The sequence below is a fragment of the Thermobia domestica genome, chromosome 3, assembly GCF_964235325.1.
Source record: "Thermobia domestica chromosome 3, izTheDome1.hap1.1, whole genome shotgun sequence".
NCBI lineage: Eukaryota > Metazoa > Arthropoda > Insecta > Zygentoma > Lepismatidae > Thermobia > Thermobia domestica.
Genome location: NC_137456.1, coordinates 211,079,571 through 211,104,901, shown reverse-complemented (window position 1 = coordinate 211,104,901; position 25,331 = coordinate 211,079,571). Strand labels below are relative to the sequence as shown.

The window sequence follows — 25,331 nt, the reverse complement described above, 5'->3', positions numbered from 1 at the left end:
ATGCTAAAGCAGGGTGAAAAATTGTAGGAGGAGCGGTTTGGGACAATTCCTATTTTGCCACTAGACACTTCCGGAAAAGGGTAAATAAAGTGATACTAACTACAGAAGTTTGCAAAATAATTGGCGGATTCAGAGTTTACAGATGCACAAAATTTAAAATTTACGGAGAAGTATGAAATATAATTTTAAAAACACATTTCATAGGAAATCCAAATATGTGAAACTTATCTATGAGATCGATATTTCTTGAGAAATACGTTAATAAAATTTGCATTACTCAAGCACGTAAATTGTATTATGAAACCATGGCATTTATTCCGAAGTTGATCGCCCGCTTGTTTTTCGACCAAACGTGTAATGAAAGCTACGAAAATTTTAAAATAATCTATTTTAAGTTCACTTTAGGGGCTGCCATCTGCGACATTTAACCCGGGCTGAGTATAATACAGTGTGGACGTATGACATAAAAACTACAGCGCATAAAACACGAATAGTAGCTAACCGAGACAGGGCAGGAACACAGAAGTGAGGCTAGGGACGGGGTGAGTCCGTTAGGAGCAGGCGCGTCAGCAACTGTGGGTATACGCATAAACGAGGATAGTAGAAAACACTTTATATAGTATAAAATTTATGCATTTTGTGTTGTTCAGCTTTACGACACTTCTTTATCACTTTCTACACTGCCTTTCTTATGGAGTACTAATTGTTTTCAGTTTAGTACCTGTAACCAAAGTATTTGGTAATTGCTACCCAATGTATTGGTAAATTAAATGTGGTATATAGGACATTTGGTTAAATTCACTAAATGCAGGTTTAGTTTTACATCAAAATTATTTAGTCCCAAGAAACAACTTGGATCATTTGAACAAAATATTTTGGCATTCCCAACCAAATCCTATATATTTTATTAGAAGTACCAAATGCATATTTGGTACTGGTAACCAAATACTAGATTGTTGTAACCAAATGGTTTTGTGCTGGTGACCAAAAGTTAGGGTGGCACTATATTGACCAAACGATTTATTCACCAGAACCATTTTTTGGTCAATCTGACCAAACTCTTTTTTTCAGTGTAGGTAGACACAAATATCCACAGTTTGTGAGTCGAATTAACTAAAGATCCGGAATCTTGCTGGGAACGTATTACTCAGCCCATTCTTCGAAACCCCTCAAAACAGATTCGTGACGATGCTACTACTATAACAAGCAATTGAAAAAATCAAGATTAAGGATTCAAAATATCATCACAACTATTTATCGGTAGCATTGTTCGTCACGGGATTCGGAAACTGATAGACATTACGGATACCATGACGAACAAAGCGAATGTAAAAGTACTACATTGTTAAAAGTACGGAAGTAATAATGTTTTTCAGAATAGCAGCAGGATCGAAACTTGTTTACTTACCAGAACGCTACGATTTGTGTTTCTGTCAATTCTATTATTCTATATGTGCTTTTTTTAAACTAAACCTATAGGATAACCTAGTAGGGCAAAGCGAAAGTACCTTTTACAGAGCATTTGTTTGTTTTTCAAGTTTAGCATCTCCTTTGAGCACCGAGCATATGAGAGACATGGGCTTTCGGTGTAAGGTGGATAGGGATGCATTCGAGTCGAGTCGAGTCGAGATTTAAGCCTGTCTCGACTCGTCTCGAGAAAATGTTGTCTCGACTCGTGTCTCGACTCGAAAATATGTTTCTGTCTCGACTCGTGTCTCGACTCGACAGTCTCTGTCTCGACTCGACTCGAATTCGAGTCGAGACGTCTCGAAATTCGAGTCGAGACAAAATGTACGAGTTAAAATATACGCACACATCAGCCAAACCATCATGACTACCTACCTAATTGTCAGTATGTCGACTTTTGGCATGGATAAAAACGGCGACACGTCTTGGCATACACGCAATGATCCTTGATAGGTCGCTGGAGAGAGCTGGCACCACATGTGCTCACTCAGGTCACCTAATTCCAGTAAATTCCGGGAAGGGGGGCGATGTGTTCTGACGTCACGTTCAATCACATCCCACAAGGGACATCACTCAAATGTCCGGCTCCAATTTCAATGAAACTTTTTTTGCTGATAGAAGGCATGTATGCATCATTACTTGTGATGACAAATTTTTGCCATGGTGCATGTTTTCTATTTTTTTAAATAACTTTTAAGAGTTGTGATGTGGTTATTAGAGATTACTACAGAAGTCCCTTACTACCCTTTGTAAACGGAGCGTTAATGAAGAAAAGTGAAGAAAAACCATATGGATACATATGTCCTGGGGGGAAGTCGTATGGTAGATATGCGCTTTCTTTTAACAAACATTATATTGTCTTTTATGGTGTGGGAGGGAATGTTATGTTCGAAAAAAAAGTCGATTCTTGTTGTTGCGCACTGCATGCTCCTTGCCACAGAAAAGATGCAGCGATAGGTAGGCTATTTTTCAATTGCTTTACATTAGCTTGATGTTTCAAGTCTTTTGTGCGTTTCTGAAGTTCACTTTTACCACAAAAGAGCTCAATATTAACATGTCTTACATAGCTTTGGTTCGATTCTCAACACGGACTGCAACTACCCGTTAAATTGTGCATCCGAAAGGCACTCTTTGTTAAACCTCGCTTATCACCGCTCATCTTAATAATATATATAACTTCACCGCGAAGCAAATGTTGCATTTCTCTCTTTCATCCTAACACAAAATAAAACTAACCACAGCTGTGACACGAAGGAGCTATTTCGAAAAGAAACAAGCTGTGCTTCATAGAGATGTGTACCAAATGATAGAAGTATAAAGTATTGTTTTCTTTCCTGTTTATTGATATCAGTTGGTGTTCTTAATGAGTTTACTCATTAGTTTAGAAAGAGTATATATGGAATTTGGACATATGTTGTACGTATTCTCCTGAGAAATTGATGAGACCAGAAAAATTATAAGGACAGATGTAATAGGTTTAAGCGCATCTACGTGATTTTATCAAATATTTATTCTCCATAATGGTACCACGCGGAAAACTTGGTATAGGCCTACTTTTATCTTTGCCTCCCTCTGTTAGCTGTTTCGTATCATATATATCGGATGGTTTTGATATTTCTTCTGATCATTAAAACAACAATGGTACCTGAGTGCGTGCAGAAATGCAAAAGCAAAAGGTAACTTCCTATTTGTTTTGGAAACAACAAACCCATTTCACGTGTGCGAGAGAAATTGAGCACAGCGAGATCGGGTGTTTACTCACGGTCAGTTCGCAGCAGGAGTCCATGGTAAAAGATTTGGCTATCTCGAAAACACTCGCAAAACCTTACAAATACAAAAGACTGCGCTTCAAAGAAAGTTTAGACACAGATGTTTCAATTTTCTTTTAGCATCTTTCTTCAGCAAAAGAGTCGGTTTATTGTATTCGAAAAAGGGAAGGGAGAAAGGGTGAATTTATATTTTATGTGGGGGTAACGTTGTAAGTAGTATAAACAGTACATACCGCTTCCGACTCTGTACTGAAGACTTCCTTTAGCGGTATATCACCTATCCTGACCCTCATCCCACCTCAAGTTGTAAAGTAGAAAGGGACAGAAGTATTCAACATTACTGCGCACTTGAGTTTCAGTTCACAATACTAAAACCAGTGAGCAAGTAAACAGTCTTTTGTAGGATCGTGTTTTACTTCTTGAATTTATTTTTGAACATTTCTCTGAATTCAACAACAGAACGCAGTATAAATACGGACTAGTTTTAACTCCAACCATTACTTTCGCTCCAACCCAGGGATGCCACATTTATGATTTCGTACTAGATTTAGTGATTTTACTATTGAACTAGTGATCTAGTACGTACTTTGGGCAAATAGGCACATTCTAGTGATTTTTTTGCATTTTTTTTCTGATGCAGAAAAATGAGAAGGAAATGGTTCTTAAAATAAAAGGAAGAAGTATATTGCAGTTCAAAACAAATGTAGAAACCTTAAATTATTTTTTCTTTTCCCTCTGACTGAATGAAACCCCTGCTGTGTAACGACCTTAAGTAAACAACGGCTATCTTTGGTCCGCTACCTCCTTTTGTTAGCCGACATGAGATGGGTTACTTTTTTTTTTTTTTTTGAAGAAAGTGAAGAAATAATTATCCAGTACATTTACGTTTTGTCAGGCACACAGGCGCAGTCTGTACTTGTTTCCTAACGAATTTTAGCAACATAACATAAATGAAACATATGTACCAGAAAATAGAGGCAGTACAAACGGAAATTTTCATTTGTGACACATTTGATGAGAAATATAGTTAGATGTCACGTGCAAGCACTCTAAACATGTCCTATCCTGTAATTCTATTCGTATGTTTATGTAGGTGAGACTGAGAAATCAAGAAACAATAATAGCTGGTTTTCTTCCAGGGAAAAATCTAAATGTGAAGGGGTGTTACACTGGGACTTTAATTGCGTCCTTTGTACAAGATTAACAAGTAATAGCAATTATTAATTTATCTTAGTTCTTGGGGAGAATAAGATGGAAGCGAACCCTCGTAAGGACCTCTGTAAGGAAACATGAATACTATCCGCCACTGTTTGTTACATTACACAAAATAGTTTTATATATATATATATATATATATATATATATATATATATATATATATATATATATATATATATATATATATATTGAGTTTTAGTCAGGGTTTTCATTCTGCAGGAGAGGGGGGATAGTAATACCTGACGAACATTTTCTATTCTCAGAGTGTTGCAATGATAGCATTTCCTCCATTATAACTTGGCCAAGCTAGTTGCATTATATGTAAGGATTAAGTTAGCCTAAAAAGCTTAAATTTCTATGGCTGTTTTACTCTGTACCCATGTTTCTCATTTTCGGTCTACGGGACTCTGTGTCCGGAAATTTTCGATGGCTTCCAAGTCGGAAAATAAGTGTATCAAAGGCATATATATTATATCTATGGTTATATGAGGCATGGATCTACAGTTTAAAGTGGGATACCGGTAACAACTTCATGAGCTTCCACGGTAAATCGAACCAGAGTCTCCCGCGATCAAGGCGTATGTGTTAACCATACAGCCACGAGGAAATTCACATAAGCACACACACATATATATTGTTGAGTTGATTTTGACATTACCGTCTCTTTCAGCAGCGAGGATATATGAAATGTAGACCTACTGATTAACGTGGAATCCGAACTACATGAGCTCGCGCCGGGAATTGAACCCGAGTCTTCCACGGCAAAGACGCATACACTAGCCGCGGAGTTCACACACACACACACAGAATCAGAGTCCTCACACACTAAGGGTGAGAGCTGTGCCATTGAGTCACAGCGGCCACGGGGCTAGGTCGAGTCTACTTTACTTTCATAGTTTCTTAGTACATAAATGTTACGATTATGAAATAGATTTTCCTTAATGAGCTGCATAAAAACAAAAGCTTTCGAAATGCATTAAACAATTAGCTCGATTTGAGTGTGAACTTAAAGTAATATAAGAATGTAAATACGGATACGCACCAAAGCTCGAAAACTTAATACACTATTTCTCCTATATAGTCAGCATGTATCAAGCAATCGTTCAGCTTTCATTTGAGAGGATGGAAATCGAAGGCCCCTGAACAACTATGTTACTAATGTGCGGAATGTATTTATCTTACAGTGAACTGCTTTGATGCCAAATGGCCTAACTCCAAAATTGAAATTTTCCAGGAGTGAAAGTTGAAGTTCAATATCTCATGAACAATCCATATTTCTTTTATGTTAGGAACCAAAACCATAACTACGGTATGTAGTTCATTGTTTTATAACTTAGTGTTTACAAAAATCCTTTTAAAAAATACCTATTCATAGAAGTGAATGGTACTTATCTGTACTAGTTCTTGGCATCCAAGCAGTCCATTTATTGTAATACTAGCTTAATATACCCATTCTTCGCATGGGGGCTGTATTTGGAAGTCAACACCTGTGGAAGTATCACCATTTATTTCAGTGACCGCGAAAACTATGGATTTGACACTAGTATCAATCAATATGGGCTATTTATACACGTCTCGGTACTCACCCGCTGACACCCGGCCCGCATACAGTAGTAGCTGAATTTGCAAGTCATCGCTGATGGAAGTGTCACCATTGATCTCAGCGACCGTGAAAACTATGGATTTGACACTAATGTCGATCAATTTGGATTACTTTTACTACATGTCTCGCTAAACGCCCCCCTGAGACCCCCTGGTTCCAATTTTGACAAAAATGCTTCGCCTTAGACTGGGACCTGGACCAAGGTATCCGTGACCAAAATTTGGTAACTCTCGGTCAACTTGTCTGGTCCCCAGATCGGTCCCAGTAAACGTCCCCCCCCCCCGAGACCCCCTGGTTCGAAATTTAAAAAAAACCGCTTCGTCTTGATGTGGGGCCTGGACTAAGGTACCCGTGACCAAATTTTGGGAACTCTCGGTCCACTCGTCTGGTCCCCAGGTCGCACACAGACAGACAGACAAACACACAAACAAACTCTTTATTTTATTTATATTAGATATATACTATGTAAAATAGTCTCGTATCATAATATGTGATGTACAAAAATGTTACATGATATATTATCCGTAGCTCGTGATATGCTGCAACATATTAAAGCCTCAGAATAGTTGGGCAAGCGAATAATCCAGAAGTTACGTAACCCCATTGCGTTCATGGGAACGAAAACACAATAATTATACTATGCTAAATTACTATAGACTACCAACTGCTCATTCAGAGAATTTATGAAGTTCACTTTATCGCAATAGTTTTATAAAAACTAGATTTAGACTACGGATAATAGTTTTATACAAACTAGATAATCAATTATTATTATTATTATCATTATATTTGCAGTACAACCAAATACAACGACATTAACTATTAGTTCTAATTAACTGAATTGAGCTGAAAATTAAATCTTGATTTTTAAAGATTAACTATTAATTTTATGCGTTCTGTACCTTTCTGAAAGAATAAAAGCTGGAATTGGTTTCAAGGCTGTTTCTGAGTGAATACTTTCTTCAAAATAATATTAAAATTATAGAAAGATTTTCGAGACATTCGAGTCGAGTCGAGATTTTTAAGAGCCGTCTCGACTCGACTCGTGTCTCGACTCGAATTTTCGAGTCGAGAAATACGTTTGTCTCGACTCGTCTCGAATTTTACAAAGTGTGTCTCGACTCGAGCGCATCCCTAAAGGTGGAATCCGAAGCACCCTATTTCCAACTCTTTCAAAACGGGAACTAGTGCACCGAAAACGAGTGCGCTAGTCTACTAGATCAGCGAAGAGAGCATTTCTACTAAGCGCTTGATACATCTCCGCATACAAATGGAAAATATAACAAGAATACAAATTAGTATGATTGGTAGGATGATGACTGTGAGTACAAATGCAATTTATTAACTTGCGTGCGAATTTTGACGTGGATGAAATGTTCTTTGTTTTAGAAAGCATAATGTATGTTGTTGTGCGTAATACAGTAAAACACTTTCAGACTCTGGAATAGGTAAGAAAGAATAATGATCTTCGTGCCCGAAAACCTGTGTGAGCGGACACAGTTAATTGATCATTCAATGGATTCGTGCACTAATTTCAGGGTTGTAAAGGGCATAGGTGGATAAGTATAGTGAAATGGCCCCACATGAATCTTGGAAGGACAAGTGGGTGGTATGTAGGTATCCCCAAGATGCATTAATCCCTCAAGTTTCAAACCTCAACTCTCATTGGTTCAAGAGGAATGACGCAAAATCGTAAACGTGGGATCGATTTATTTCTCAAGAATGGCACAATCGATTTTGTTCAAACTTCGATGTATGTATAGGTGTATACAAGGGGATCTGTCTGAAGAAATTAACAGCTCCCTCTACTATTTTCCCCTCTCAAAAAATTCGATTCAATATTTTGAGCCCCTTCTAACCTATGATGGTCTACGAGCACAATTATAAAAAAAAAAGAATTTTAGATGTCGCTTTAACCCTACAATCACATATATTTTTTTTCAAAATCGTATCACGGGTACGCCGTGATCAAAATTAGCAAAAACTAACCATACAACACCTATAAGGGAGTAATTGCAAAACGAACAGCTATTGATGTAGCTTTAACATATTTGCTACGTGAATGAGTGAGACGTTACACCCGAAGTGTCAAATTCACTGAGGCCCCATTTGATGGCCTGTTGCTCCCCCATCCCTAGTTTGAGATATAGTGAAACTGTTGATATTTAACAGTTTATTTAAGAATGAACACTCCTATCATTTTAAAACTAACACGAAACAATGAATCTTTATGGTTGTTTGAATTTGCCATGAAAAAGGGAATACTGACAGTCAGAAGCATCTGTTGCAATTTTATCTTTGGGAGGGAAGCAATACCCCCATCTACATGAGAATTGAATGTTTTATATTAGTAAATTAGTAGTCAACGGATTAAAATTTAGACCCTGTAAAACTTATATTGAGGACCAAAGTTATGAAGTTCCTATGCCTGCATTCAAAGGCAAGAAATCACAATTGTCCACTTCAGAAGCAAATGATACAGGTTTGCTACAATAATTCGTTGGGCAGTTGAAGCTGCACATGGAATGCTGAAAGAAAAGTATCGTCTGTTGGATGAAATATTTGACAATGAAATGATAGCTAGTATCGACCCGTATGATAAAATTGCTAGTTCTCTACACAATAAATGCTCCATGCATGTGACACAAGATGAAAACCACTCTGCAATCACCGCAATCATGAAATCTGCGAAAACTTCAGGAAACGAAAACACTTTTCCAGCCTTTGTTGAATGGAAGAAATTGCACGCAAGAGAACTTGTGTTTACATCTATTTTTGCACAGAATCGTGAGGATTTTCCTCGAATGACCGAAAAATATTTGAAATAATTGTTTTGTGGGCCCTTCCAATATAAGCAAGCAATATGTTTTTAGGCCGAAATGTTGGATTAAACAGGTAATATGCAGTATGTTAAAGACAACGACAAAATATTGAAAACGACAGTGCATTCAAGACATACGCATCAAGACATACAAATGCTTAATCTAAAACCAAATACAGAATTTTACAAAACTCTCATTAGGTATTGTTGTGATTGTGCAAATGCTTTTCTAACAGTAGGCTCTTGCTCCTATTTTGCAGCCATTATTTATTCCCTGAGCTATGAGAGATATTTGTCGAAGATCTCAAAACCAGCACAAATTTTGAGAAAAATATTCGATCACGACAACATTTGTGTGGTCATAAATGAAAACAGTGACAAGGACTGAAGTACCCCTATGCTTTAAAAAAAACGCGTATACTGTAACTCAAGAATTTTCGCATTTATTCCATTTTCCTTACATTTATGGATATTATTCTGTTATTAGTAAGTTGAAATAATAGAAAGCAATCCATCTAAGGAGATATTTCCTAATAATATAATAAAATAATAAAAATATAAGCAAAAAAATTCTGCTCGGTTTTGCGTATACTGGCAATCATGCTTTCGAGGGATTTTTGCAGTAGTACAATACGATTGCGCAGGGAATTTTAAACTGGCAGTCTCGGAGTTGAATGAAGGAACTGGAAAGTGTAGTAAAATATTAAATTTATTGGTTTAAACCTAATGTCTAGATTGTCTGCCAAATATAAATTAGCTTCTGTAACCAAGATGTCATACGGAAATATAAAAACAAACAGGTATCTCTTGTCTTGAGGTTGGAAGTGATACGCACTATGGCTATGAGGCGCCTAATAGCATAATTTATTTGTATGAACTAACAGGAATTTTAATCAATTGCTGTTAGTGACAGCACAGATAATATAAAATCGCTCCGCACAGAACAAGTACTCTACTACCGTATATCATTTCCGAGTGAGAGCTGGATAACAGGACCACACTGCAGGTTTCACATACTTGCAGTGTCTATACATATAGTGATTTTTGGGTCATCCTGAACAAAAAACTTGGGCGAGGTTCTAGCTCCACGAGTATAGTCACATCTCGGTAATTGTGCTGGTAAATTTCAAATGTAAGGAATTTGAACAGTGACAACGCCAGCTTCTATTTCTTGGAGGAGCAGAAACATTTTTTGAGGGTTGCTATTTTTTTGTATACGGATAATAAGAGTTTTACATTACTTAATCTAGATTACAACACAAGATGTCTGAGTGCAGACGGAGATATGGACGATGTCACCCAGTGGGGGGAGGTGCGCATCTGCCCTCTTGTTCTCCCTTACCGTCGTCACTGATTCAGACCCGATTATATTGTAGTAATTTTATATTGCAGGGCTGTGTCAAGGAGTCCGACCACCCTCTCCTAATACTCTCAAGTATTTTTACTAGTTAATATGTAATTTTAATTATCTTTAAAATAATTCTTTAACGCTCTTGTTCGATTTCTCACTGGGTGTACTATGCAAACAGAGGCCAATGAACCTACTAGGATGAAAAGAAAATGTAGGCTAAGAAAATAACTTTGAAGGAAGAAAAACTAAATTTGCAACCAATAACATTTTCTTTATTTTTTAATATTGTATGGCAATTTCTTTTGTTTAAACACGTATTGAGCTCATTCTTTGGCACGTATTCTGCGATGACTAGGATTAATTGAAAAAAAAAAACATGATTGAAGATGATTAGGAATTAGGTAGACGAATAAAAATGTTTAGAATATTAGAACAATGGTGTGTAATCAGTGTTTTTTAATTATCATTTATCTCTAAGAAACCAGTAATCTTAGAATGTCATTATTAATAAGTTATCAAATTTATCAGTGATGAAGTAGCATTTTCAAACTATGTTGACTTCCTTATAAAAAGTATGTAAGTACTTGACTATTAAAACCACAACATTGTGAAATAACTTTCTACAATGCAAGTAATCAAATGTAAACAGAAGATAACGCTGTTATTTAATGACGCAAAGATGTCAAAAAGCCACTCCTACATCTGAAATCAACTCAGTCTGTCATTATAAGAATGAAGTATGTACCCTACTATCTCAGTGTAATGTGATTATCGTTGCATTGTTTTGATTCAAAGAATATATTTCTTAATGAAAGTCCTCAACTCAAGGTCCAAGCAAAATTATGTTAAAATATATGTGCTTGAATAAGTAATATGAACTTGTCTCCTATACAATAATAACTTACAAAAGTGATTATTTTAAAGTTTGGAGATAAAATTGTTAATCAATTCATCAGTTTTTTTTTGGGAGCGGGGGGTGGGGGGGAACTACGTAATCGAAAGAACGGTAGAGCTCTGTATAGCTATTCAGGCAATCGAAAGCGGAATTATCATTCGATAGATCGAGATGTTTGCATGCTATTATTTCTTGAATAATAACATTTTGTAAAAATTATCTTTCTTTGATTATATTTGAATTAATTATTTATTTTCTATTACTTTGTTTCCAAATTGATTTTCTTAAAGTTTAACGTCCCATGTTATGCACCGAAGGTAAGGAAGAAAGTGATGATAAGATGAATGAAAATGGTGAAACGACGAAAGTAGGAAGAAATGGGAGAACCTTGAGAAACACGCTCATGGTGTTTGTTCAGAGAGCTGAGCGAGAGGTGTGAGCGAGAGGTGAGCGCTTTGCTACGGAGCCACTATGGACCTTCGAATTAATGAATGGTCATTTAGGTAGAAGTAGTGTAAATCCTAATTGCAGTTGGGAAGTTTGCATGAATATGTAATAATCCTGATACTGAAAAGGTTTTCCGTGGTAACTTAAGTTAAAATTTCAGAATTTCATGGAACATGGTGTATATTTTCTTAGAGACTTCAAAATTATTCATATTTCTTCGCTTAAGAGATCAAGAATAGCACGGTAAACTAATATCAGACTTAAAAATATGCTTATATTGGGGAGAAAGAACAAGCAAATACAGTTACATACAATCGATGCCTTGGCAAACTAAGAGAATTCTATTATTTTTTTAGCATAAAAATATTCCTTTTCTTTTAGTTGTGGGGCCGCGGTGGCTCAGTGGTAAAGCTTTCACCTCTGATGCATGGGGTACCGGGTTCGATCCCACCTCGCGCCAATTGAACTTTAAACACCGTGTGCGTGGGTTTTCTCGGGGTTCTCCCGTTTCCTACCACTTTCATCATTCCACCAATTCATTCATTTCTCATCACCGTCTCCTTTAGCATAAACGTGGCACGTAAAACTCAAAGATTTCATTTCATTTTCTTTTAGTTGTGAACAGGACAGAAAATATTCTAAAGTTGGATACCACATCATTATCTACATGGTACACCTATATGTTCAAAATTTGAGAAAGTAATTGTAGAACTTTAGAAATATGTACTTAAAAACTGAATACGATTTTACAGTTTTTACGTATGCAGAACAATTACATAGGTTGGATAAAAAGTACTGGCAACCTTGCCGGCACGCGCCAGTCTAGTGACGGAGAACCGCGAGGTGGCAGCACCGGAGAAGACAATCTCAGTTGAGGAACTTAGGTGAGTGGGAACGCTGTTGAGTCAGTCAGTCAACGAGAGCAGTGGCGTCAAATTGGTATCGCGAGTGGAAGCGCTCTAAACACAATGTTCACTAAACATGAACAGCGTTCGTGGATCAAAATGAAGTGGCACGTGGTCGTAGTGCACGAGAATGTTTTCAGGGACTGCGGGAAGCCTGTAGTGATGCAGCGTTGCCATACCGCACCGTAGCTCGATGGGTTAAAGTGTTTCGTGAAGGCAGACAGAACGTGGAAGACCGCCAACGTTCTGGACGACCTCCAGTGGACAACATGACAATTCAGCTCCTCGCATCCTTGCTGGACGTGGATAGACGGTGGACTGCGCGTGAGTTATCGGCAGAGGTTGGGGTGTGCCATAAAACTGTGCTTCACTTTTTGAACGACATCCTGGGTTTTTGCAAAATTGCAGCATGTTGGGTTCCACATGTCATTGCCGAGGTGCAGAAATGGTACCGATATGCACTGGCACAAGAATTGCTGGACCGCCACAAGAGGGAGGGTGTCAATTTCTTGGGCGGGATCGTTACCATTGATGAAATCTGGGTTCGATCCTACGAACCATGTTTGAAGCGCCAATCCAACGAATGGAAGCATCCCGGTTCCCCTCGGCCAAAGACTGTGCGCCCTAGTCAGGGGGCAGTGAAGGTGATGTTGATAGTGGCGTATGATGTCCAAGGGGTTATCCTGCACCATGCTGTACCAGCAGGGCAGACTGTGAATGCGCCATATTACTGCACGTTCTTGCAACACCATCTGCGTCCCGCACTTCGGAGAAAGCGACCTGATCTTTTGGCACGGACACCAATCATTTTGCACGACAATGCACGCTGTCACGCAGCTACCGCCGTGACGGACCTTTTACGTGCCTGGAACTGGGAGATTCTGTAACATCCACCATATTCGCCGGATATGAGTCCGTGCGATTATGACCTGTTTTCCAAGATGAAGCAACCACTTCGCGGACAACGATACAACACCAGACAGGCCATCCTCAATGCCGTAGGGCGGTCGCTGCGAGACATAGCCAGAGAACAACGTGCTGACGGAGTACGGTGCCTTCGATACGTGTGGCAGAAGGTTGTGGATATGGGGGGTGATTACATTGAAGGAATGTAGAACGTATTTTCCCTTCTAATACAGTCATTTGTAAATTATAACAATTTTGCCATTACTTTTTATCCATCCCTTGTAATAATTTTAAACCTCGACACACACAAAATAGTTGCGTATTAAACAATCAAACACTACTAAAAAACAGATCAGAAAATTGTTGAACAAACAATATATCTAGTTGTTCAAAATATTTTAAGAAAGGACCTTACTGTTAGATTCAGAGTAAGACGAAGAAAGACATACATCAACAAATGTAATAGGTCTGTTCTAGATAGGTTATTAAGATACAATGAAAACGAAAGTAAATCACACTAACAAACTGTCGTATCATGAAACCGTTTTGGTATATCTAGCTGGTTTGAAATCATAAGAAAGATAGTGAACATAATCTTATCTCTATCCATGATCTTTTTGCAGCTGTATTACCGTTGTTTCAATCCTTCGTGTTGCCTCGAGCTACTTATGTGGTATTGATCCCCTCCTTCTTCACATACTTCCCACATCAATACATTTTATTGACATTTGCAGTGCAACGATTGAAACGGTAGAACTTCCAACTTATTTATTATATCCAGATTGGATTTTTTTAAAATCTTAAAATGGAAACTTTCGAAATGTGAACGAAAGGTGTAAAATTTAAACACCTGTCCATCCGTGCGTCACTGAGAGGTTTAATTGATATTGCTTGTTTGAAAGAGTAAAGGGAAAACGAGACCATAAGGAGAGAAAGAGGATGCAATTTGACTTTCTTCTTACTCATTTGTTCTTGCTCACTTCTTCAAAAATGACCTCTAAATATTAAAGGTTAAAAATATATTTTGTGTGTTGTTAGTAAGCTAGAACATTTTCAAAATTATAATCTTGTTAGTTACATAAGCTATATGAAGTTGTCTAAAAAGTCAACCTTGTCACAATTAAGATTATAGGCTTAGCGATTTGAAACGAACATGAAGGAACCATATATGCACCATTTTGTTAGAAGACCTTCTGCCATTTTCAAGGCAACATCATAATTCAGTCGTTATACAACTTCTGTAGATTTCGGTCTAAAAACTGTAACACTTGATTTCACAGGCCTCTTTGGGAACTAACATAACACTCTTCAGTGAATTCTGCAGAGATAGAAACGACCGTGTCAGTTTTGACTTATACGGTGAATGCATTAAAACCTTCCTGCCAAATTCTCGCCATTTCTGACGAGTCGTAAATGTACGTGGTTTAATGTTGTCAGCGTGGTATACGACACACTGTCTGTTGACCAGTTCCAGCAGTTTCTTTTGATTTCTTAGGTGCACTCGCGCTAGTTGCCGACAGTAGAAGTTCGAGTCTATCGTTTTGTCCGACGGCAGCACGACTTTCGAATTCCACTAAACGCACAACGTAATCTTCCTGGATGTTAGTGTGGGCTTAGTCACAGATTCTGGAGCTTCTCTTTATTTCAATCTCGGTCCTTTCTCACATTGTTGTAAATTATCCACTTTTTATTACTCATGACTAATTTCTTCGAAGTCACTCAAGTTCCTTGTTTCAGTACAGATTCTTAAATAGAAATTCGATCGAGTAAATGTTTTTATAGTCAGACCATTGGCACTTAAACATCGAGTATCTTTTCCTAGTCCCGAATAGTCTATTACTGTTAGGAGATGGTCGTCTCGATGTTACAACTATTTCAATGACGGTATTGTTCGAGCTTTATGACAATATCATCCACTTTTCCTGTGGTTGGTCGCCCACTGCGAAGAGCAACTTGGATGCAGATCGAAATTTCCAGCACAAAAGCGACTGAACCATCTGTTAGATGTTGCTTTAGATAACGATCTTGAAGAAATTTGTTTAAATACATGAGTACATTACATAATTTAAGTTTAAAAAAATATTTGCATGCGATAAAAGGAAAAGCAGAGTTCAGAGATACATTTGGGCTGCAGTTGGATCACTAAGACCCCTAAATCTTAACTATATATAAAACTACATGAACTGACATAAATTAAAGGGGTACTTCCGGTTGTCGTGAAAGGTTGAAATTTGGAATCATTGTAGCTTTCCGGAACTAACCAACATGAAAGTTGACAAAAATGAATACTTTTAATTTTTAGGGTGTCTTAAAAAGGAATGAAGAATTTCCCCAATGTTATTTAAATGAGTCTTTTTTTTACCTATAATCTCATGTTTTAGGTACTTGGAATTGGAATAAAAATTTGAAATTCAGTATGCTTGTACCTTTTTGTACGTTTTCGTTAGCACTACCTAAGTAAATCAGTCGAAATAAAAAATTCCAACTTTAGAGTTGTTTTATAGGGAACTGAAAAATCTTTTCCATGTTATTTATATGGGATATCTTTTACACCTCAAAACTATTGGGCAGTTCTTATAGAGCTACAGTGATTAAATTTGGCATGATTGTAGCTTTTCGAGACAAACCCACAGGAAAATTTCCAAAAGTTCATATTTTTAACTTTTAGGGGGTCTAAAGGGGAGATGATGAAATTCCCCATGTTATTTAAAACCACCTTTTTTTTTTTTTTTTTTGGACCTATAGCCTCATATTTTAGGTACTTGAAATTGACTTCAAACTATAAAGCCAATTTCACGGGAAAAGTGGGTTTGACATTTTGACATTTTACAGTAACCTGATTCGATGGCAAACATGGAAGATTACTAAATTCTTATTATTATTTGCATATTCATCTAAATTTATGTTGCACAGATATTAAACGATTTCAAACGCTGTAATTATCACTTAAGTTCGATGATTATATCTACTTTTGAAAGATGTAATCAAAACTTAACAACACACGCTGAACTTGTTTTAACTTACCTAACGCATATTCCTCAAGATAATTTAAGCATCGTAATAATTATTAACGAGTTAAACGCAAAAAGTCTTCGAATAAAGATAAATTATAAGGAGCACTCTAGCAAGTGTTAAAAGATTTTTCACATTCATTGGAGAGGTTAAAGTTATAATAGTATAAGCTACTTTTTCAAAAATAAATACTTAAATAGACACCAGATCTAGATAAGTCAATCTGCTAACGGTAAACTTAAGTCAGAGCTTCATCTAATTGAAAATAAATGACAACAGAAGTTCTTTCCGTAAGGGAAACAGCTATTATGTTTCCGAATTTATTACAGTATCCTTCGCGTTATAATCTGGAAAACAAAGAAAATTGTGCTTACACCTCAGTAACTTTAACCTGTTCAATTTATAAATTTGAAACGTCTTTATCCAACAATTTGATTCTTTTGGCAATTCAACTTTATGGACTACACCCTTCATTGTTTTATGTTGATACTGTAGTTTGAAAGTACATTTGTATTATATTCCTAGTTATGTATACAAGGCCTTACACTCTACGTACCTCTTCAGTGAGTCAACACATATTGCAACAATGACTGATGCAAGAACCATGCAGGCCATATAAATTCCTGCAATTGTATAGATTTTCGCATCATCCGGGCGATCCAGATTACTATTTCCTCCAACATTTTGATGACAAAAGTTTGCTCCACAGATAGTGTCAATATCAGTATTGGTGATGTCAGTATCTGTTTGTCCAGACGAAAGAACTGCAAAATGCAAAATGTAAGTTTATAATGGGAATAATTATATTTAAAGAAACACAATGTACAATTTTCTTCAGTATCCGCAGTTATTAATTTCCAACGCACTGCACGAATTTATAGTGACAATCTTTTTAAGTAATAACATAAATAGCAGTCTACTAGTACGTAACATCCATACTTACACTACACGCCTTACAATTTTCCCATGATTGTTAGTTTTTACATTTATTCACCTGGTAAACGATTTCAGTGTAGCTATAAGCAATATCAAGCAATTGACACAGGATATCCAATGTTCTGCTTACACGTTTATTTAAAACTATACATCTGTTTCTTTACTATAGGATATCTTAAACTTTCTTGTTATTTTCTACTGATTTTAGGCCATTCATTTGTGAGTTTTAATTTTCTTAAAAAAAATCAGATTGTAGCTCTGTCAAAGAAGGACGTAATCCTTTATGGCTAAGGATGGAGAGTCCGTTTAACGAAAATCAAATTAGATAATGAATAAAAAGGAATACTACAATACTATCCAATCGCATTCATTTAAGATAATAATAAGAATAGACTATGATGAAATGAAATCAGTTGGTTTTGTGAAAGAACACGAGATTCTTATTCTAATACACCTCTCAACCATAATATCGCGCAACCATCTATGTGGCTAACTAATAACAATAAAATATAATAAATTCTATGCAAAGCACACATCATTCATCTCTTAAGAAGGTGCCGGTGATGGTGATATGATCTGTAATTCAGCTTTCTTAGAGACAAAATGACGTGGTGTGAAGTGCCATATACTGTGAAAGTTGAACTTATATAATGATCTGTGCAGCTTCCGACTACGTCAGATCAATAAAACGTCCCATCCTTCATACCTTTGGTGTTTCATAAAGAAGCAAAACACAAGAACTCAATCCAACTCAATTCTAAGAAACTCAGGACCCACCTACTCATTTACAAACTTTATAATTATCTCATAGTTTCCTTGATGACCACAGGTTCATCGACTTCTGTGGTCTTGCCCATCTCTGATAGAAATTAAATTATTATTATTATTATTATTATTATTATTATTATTATTATTATTATTATTATTAAGAGTATTTTTTTAAAAAGTACATAATGGTCTAGGACAGATCGCCCAATTGACGAATTCCCAAAAGTGAAAATGATTAAAAATAATACCCCAAAAAATCACCCAATGGACAAATTATCCAATAAAAAAACAATTTAAAACATTTGTTGAATTCGAGAAATCGTTTAATAACTTTTAATACTTCTAGTGTATCTGACATTTGGTGTGAATGTGTCTGTTCTGTCTTTCTCTCTCACACGAAATGACATTTATGTTTATGATGTTTGACTTATAAAATACATCATGAAATTATACATAGAGTGCAGTTTTGTATTGAGAAATAGGTTACGGCCAGAAATTATTCAAAAGTGTGCATGCCTCAACTCTTACAGCATAAGCCTTCATAGTTATTTATTATAACAACACAACAGGCATTCTGCCCATTTACAGTGTTCATTTACATATATGGTAAACGACATTTTTTACATAAAAATACCGAAAGTTTTACTATCTCACTAATTCAGCTTATCAGATATAAATTGTATTCCTAAACACTCTTTCAGACATATTGAACACATCTATCACTTCACACTTTTTCAAATATTATTGTAATAGCTCATGCTCCATAAATGGAATTTATATAGGATGTCAGTATGTGCTTTCTTATAGTACAGCATGCTACTATTGCTCAACCACGTTCTAGAGGTCGGAGTTGCAGAAACATATTAGGAGTTAGTTCTATGCAATTGATTTTATTTTTATTCTTTTTAATAGAAAAACTAAACCATTAACAAAAATATGTTGCTCTAATGTCAGTATATTAAAGTTATTTCCTAGTTCTAGATATGATATGTATGCGGGGTACAATCCAGTTTTTTTATGCATTAATAGTTTCAAAAACTTGCATTGTACTCTTTCAATCATTTGGGTATATTTTCTATTATGGAGAGTCCAAATAACAGAAGCGTATTCTAGTTGGGGTCTTATATAGGTATAATATAATTTAAAAATTGTCATGTGGCTACGGAATTCTTTACTTACACGATAAACAAAGCCAAGTTTCTTATATGCATTGTTTGCAATAGTTGCGATGTAATTTCCGTAAGACAGTTTTGGATCAAACGTGACACCGAGGTCTTTAACACTTTTCGATCTACAAAGATTTACCCTCTCAATAATACAAACATAATTTGTATATTTTTATTTTCTAGTAAATGTGATAGTTTTGCATTTACTTATGTTTAGACTAAATTTATTCAAGTGACACCATGGTTTACATTTTCCAAATCTGCCTGGAGATTTTTGCAGTCCTCTAGTGATTTAATTTGCGGACATAATTTTAAGTTATCTGCAAAGAGTAAAGTATGTGAATTCTTCATGTGCTTGGTTATGTCATTAATAGTTTCTTCTCATGTTCTTTCTATTTGTAAGACCAAAATAAACGTTTTGTGAGTTTCAGTCGTTCAGTTCCAAACCAGTTTTTGTTCATATACAACAAATATTAGTGAACTGAGAAAAACTGTAGGATTAATATATTTTGTAGTACTGCAAATGTTTGAGAATGTTCTGATTCACATGAGAATAATACTCGTAATAAGTAACTAAATATGTAACATTATATAAAACATTTTAGAAACATCAAAATGCTGTCTGGTATACAATGAAGTAGAAGAATGAAATTAACATTTTTCATTTGAAAAAGTGACATATCAAAAACGTAACAAAATTTGAACATTTCTTCAACGAAAAAAAAAAAGGGATTGATTTTGGAGTGCCTATCCCAATGGCTATACACGTCCAATTATCCTGTGCATACTCTCTGTAATGTGGTGCATGACTATACGAGCAGTTGATTCAGTTAATGACGACATGGTGAGCTTTTATTGTTTGCTAGAAACTGGCAATTAGTAACTCGTCTGACTAATGAAACTAAGGCATATTGTATATGATTCATATCTGGAGACATCGCTTGCCAGTTCACAAAGTTTATATCCTCACTTTCAAGAAATTCATTCACCAGGATATGAAGGTTCATTGTCTCACATAAGGGAGAATCTGAGCCGATTATGACTAAAAATTCGAAGAAGTTCTTGAAGTACCTTGTTCCTGTCCCGCTTGGTGGTAACAATCTGGACTCAACTGTAAAAAACATATTCCTTCATTCGCTTAGAGTCCAACTTTGATTGTATTTATTTCATCATAAATAGGCCTTCTGTGCTTTTAATTAAATGAAACGCACATGTCATAGAAACTACACGCTCTGAATTTCCGAAACACAGGTTTTCGAGGAGTTAACTCTTGAGGTGGCTGCAAGCTTCCAGGCAAGTTGCCTTGGAGGTACCATACAGATTCCTTGTACGGTTAAGACCAAACACCAGTCCTCTTGTGTAATTGTTTAAAAAAAAGTGCAGCGATCACAGAACTATTAGCCTCCTTTCCCACACTGGAAATATTATTGCGCACATACTGAAGAGGCGGCTGGAAAGTAAGATAAAAGAGATGCTGGAGGAAGATCAATTTGGATTTCGAAAAGGAAAAGGCATCAGAGATACTATAGAACTTATGAAAATTATATCAGAGCGAGTTCTTGACGTAAAGGAAGAGTTGTTGTTGTTCTTCATCGATTGGCGAAAGCAAGAAATCGGGGGTAAGGGGACAGATGGACGACTCATTCGCAATCTGTACATAGGGAAATGAGTGTATTCGCGCTTGAATGAAGAAATAACCAATAGTCTGGAGATTGGAAGAAAAGTCAGACAAGGATGCAATATGTCGCCCCAATAATTCAACATTTACAGTGAATGTTCAGCGAAGGAAGCGTTAATGGGAAGTGGAGATTTAAAGATTGGAGGACAGAACATTAACAAGAACAGGTATGGAGATGATGTGGCTATTATAGCTAGAACCGAAGAACTACAGGAGATAATTGACAAAATAGTTAACACTGGGAAATGATATGAAATGGAAATCAACATTGAAAAATGGAAAGTCATGAAGTCATTGAAGAATATCCCGTGGAAACGCGCCGTTACAAGTTAGAGTAGAACAAAGAGAACTAGAAGATGTCAATATTTTCAAATATCTGGAAAGTATTTTGACGAGAGACGCTGACTGCACCAAACAGAACAGGTCGACAATTGCCATAGCCAAAGAAGCATTCAACAAGAAAGGGTCACTCTTAACTAGTAGCCTTTAAATTGGACTAAGGAAGATGTTGGTCAAGTGCTATATATGGAGTATTGGATTGTATGGTTCAGAAACTTGGAAATTACGGAAATTAGAGAAGAAATATAGAGAGAGCTTCGAAATGTAGTGTTGGAGGAAGATGGAGAAGGTAAAATGGACAGAGAGTAACGAACGAAAATGTTTTGAAACGGATAGGAGAGAAGAGAACCCTTTTACCCACTATCCTTCGTAGGAAGGCCAATTGAACTGGACACATCTTGCGAAGAAATTGTCTTCTTCAACCACCATAGAAGGAAAAGTGGAACGAAAGCTAGGAATACGAAGAAGGAGAACACGAGTGATCAATAATTTGAAAAAGAGAGAAGAAAATATTGAAAATTAAAAGAGGAAGCTGAAGATCGAGAAACGTGGAAGAAACATTTCTAGGCCCAAACCTAATTTGTGTGTGTGTGTATGACTAATGGTTTTATAGTAGAACTTTACTTCATTGATATGTTATAGTACCGGTATGATAATTTAGTAATATTTTAAAGTTAAGTTGAATCGTCTATTGCATTTATTTTAAGAAAAATAAATTTTTCTCTCACTGTATTCAAATAGTTCCGGTACTGATGTAAGTTCATTTCCACATGTTGACAAAATAAAGCCTCTTCCAATCAAATGAATTTGTCAATTTTCTGTTTAACTCTTCAAACAGAAAGGCATATTTCTTACAATCCCAATGTTGTCTTCTCCAGCGATAGTGTGTACGTTTCAATAATGAATTGAGAACAAGTAATAAACGAAAATAATTTATTTCTTTTCATTATCGAAGTTCCAGATTCAACTGTATCCATTTTATATTGGAAGTATTCAGTGTAAAATGCCGTAAGTGGCGGTAAATTAACAGTATTAACAAAGGCAAATATTTTTGAGAGACTGTACAACGGTCGTATGTTCTAAGATAGAACACCACCATTCGATTAGTGGGACTAAGGATGAAAACAATGACTTTCTAAAGAGAAAGGACAATATTCGTCATTTGAATGTGCCAATTCTTATACAATATCGTTTGAATCTCATTAAGAATTCAGTACAGCAATAAATACATATGTTATATTGTTAATTTTTTTGTTTTATGTTGAGTGAAAATATCGCCATAGGGAAAGCGATGATGGGGCTAAGTGATGTATCTTGATTTTTTATATATATATATAATTTTACAGCAGAGTGATATAAATTTTCACGTAGTATTCATTTCAAGATACACCATTTTCAGAAAATTCATCTCTCATGATTTTGTGAGTTACACCACTTTCTCAACACTTTCACCCGCCAAACAGAATAGCTTCAGTAAGTAAAAAATATATGAGTACATCTGTATTCATTGTTTCATATTTTATAGTATTATCGTTCGCCATTCCAAAACTCCTTTTAAATTTATATTTTAGGATAATAAAAATGATAGATTCAAAAAGTAGGAATGCTAGTTATAATTCTTCCATATGTTGTTTTGATTGGCGGTTATATTTATATAGATTATGAGGATTGTGATAAAACATTTTATGTAATAATATATGAATCAAAACAATGGAAATTATGTTCATGTGTTCTATATTTTCATCGTATCAGAGAAACATTAATTAATTAATGTTGTATGTATAACTTCACTGTTGCGTGAAGGAAATATATATCAGGAATTCGTCATGATCCGAGAGTTCGTGAGCTCTGAGCCAATTCTATTTCTAGCAACTTATAACGTCTTGTTTTTGTTTACAAGTACATTATTTAATCAGTTCACATAATATTAACATTTTTCAATGTTGGAAACGGTTTACGTTTGTCGAAGTATCAACAAAATAAACTTGAAATGAAGTAGAGCTTGGATAATGTACAAAATAAGTAAATAGATATATGCATGTGAACGTTTCACGGAATAAAAGACGGAGAAATTGATTGATTAGTTGATATTTGATAGGAACGTCAGCAGCAAGGCTGTTTGCCCCAGTTGCGATAAGACTAACGACCGAAAGTTCTGTTCATTAAAAATACTAAAAGGAAATGAAGTAAAAATACCACAGCATAAGGCTTTAAAACAAAATAAGAAATAAAATAAAATTCCAACGGAACGTGAAAATGCTAAAAAGACGAAGGAAGTCATTCAGTATATAAGGAAAAGTTATAATAAAGATTAGACTTAAATATAGATTATTATTTTCTCCTTTATATTTGCAACTAGCCTATTTGTTCTGCAACCTTTTGTGTAAAGTGACATTCATTGCTGAATTTAAAATTTCATTAAGAAAGGAAAGAATACATTTTTAAAACTTACCTAAAGATGATATTAAGTTTCCCCAGATTTGAGAACACTGAAATATCATGAAAAATATTCCAAAGAATCTTACTACAACGACATCTGCTGGAACATTAGTTAATTCACCATAGACGTCAGCTGCAACACTTAAGTAAGTACACTTTCCACACCAAAGAGGTCCTCCACCAAATCCAACTAGTAAAGCAGCTGGTATAAAAGTAGCGAAATTGGCATGAAATTGAGCTGCGATGTATGGAATGTAGAACCAAAACGACACACAAACTGTCCACTTGCATCCCAACCATTTCACCATTAAGACCGGAAGAAATATGTTACTTAGCACTAGAGAAGCATAAACACATGACAAAGATGCTGTACCCAGTCCTGCATCTGAGTTGATGGAACTCTGAAGATTAGCTGTGCCTTGGTATGCAGTGAACTGCACCATAAAGGCTATGCTAAGGGCAACAACGTTCTTGAGGATACGCCATTTTTCACTTTGCTTAAATTGGCTTGCTGTAACGCGAGCGCTTTCTTGTGCTGATAGTATTTTCCCGTCATCATCTTCAAATCCTTTGTTGACAGCACCTTTCTTCTCAGACATAGCTGACTTTTTTGAAGAAGCCTAGAAGAAAACGTGTAAGTTATTTTTCTTTCTTTCTTTCTTTCTAACATAATCATTTGTAGAATATAATATCTATTTGTGCACAGCTATCTATACACATCTGGTTATTTTTGCAATGACGTTTGTTTATATGTTCTGTAGGCGGGGATATTTCTTCCGGAAGTATCTTCGTAGTTAAGGAAACAGTTTACAGTTACCTTTAGGGTCAATCCATATGAAGTGGTCCAGAGGTGGTTGCTCGATCAATTCCGAAAATTATAAAAATTTGAGTGTGATGAACCTTGTATATGAGAAGGTCAATAACATCATTCACATTATCGTATGTACAAGTGTTCCTAAATGGTGGCCATCTTTGTTGTCGGTGGAGTGCCAATTTTTACATTTGCAAGCGTTTACGAAAACTACAGTTGCTCAGGATGTACGAATCAGACGAACACAAAACAAAAACGAATGTTTACAGAAGAAACTGAGGCACACGGGGAATATAAACTTTTGCGTGTAAATAAATATGCAGGGTTGCAAACCGATACATCAAATCACCAGAAAAACTAGAAAAAAATACACTTTTAAACGGACTGTATTTTGGAATGGCATATAGTGAGGGATTCATAAGTTTTGTGCTGAATACTATTGCATGTAAAGAGTCTGTAGAAATATCCACAGCTATGATATTACTTTCACCGTAGATTTAAGGGAGTCCAAAAGTTAAAGTTTGTGATTTTGATGCCATTTTTGGGGCGTAATATCTCAGGAGGGCAAATGCTAAAATTACTGCTTATGCCACCAAGTAATTCTGTATGTAAATAAACTATTGCAAGAAAATCATGACTGATATTACATGGAGAAAACAGTGAGCACATGGTAAATACGTGAAGAAAGCACCTGCGTGACAATGGTCGTAGCCCGGAAAATTTTAAATGTTTGAATATGTTTCATGCTAGAGCTGAAAAACTATGCATTGTGCAACAATTAGGCCCGCTTTTGTTTGTGT

At 35.9% G+C, this 25,331-nt stretch overlaps 1 protein-coding gene across 1 annotated transcript in view; it reads right to left on the bottom strand.

Annotated features, from left to right (window-relative positions):
* Nucleotides 1-24,321, bottom strand: part of LOC145681575 (UNC93-like protein) — a 64,639-nt gene extending 40,318 nt beyond the window's left edge. The window contains exons 1-2 of the mRNA XM_081753210.1: nucleotides 23,734-24,321; nucleotides 16,951-17,158 (exon numbers count right to left, since the gene is read on the bottom strand). Of these exons, the coding sequence (XP_081609336.1) occupies nucleotides 16,951-17,158; nucleotides 23,734-24,319 (794 nt within the window). The 5' untranslated portion in view covers nucleotides 24,320-24,321. The remainder of the gene's footprint in view (nucleotides 1-16,950; nucleotides 17,159-23,733) is intronic.
* Nucleotides 24,322-25,331: the final 1,010 nt, after the last annotated feature.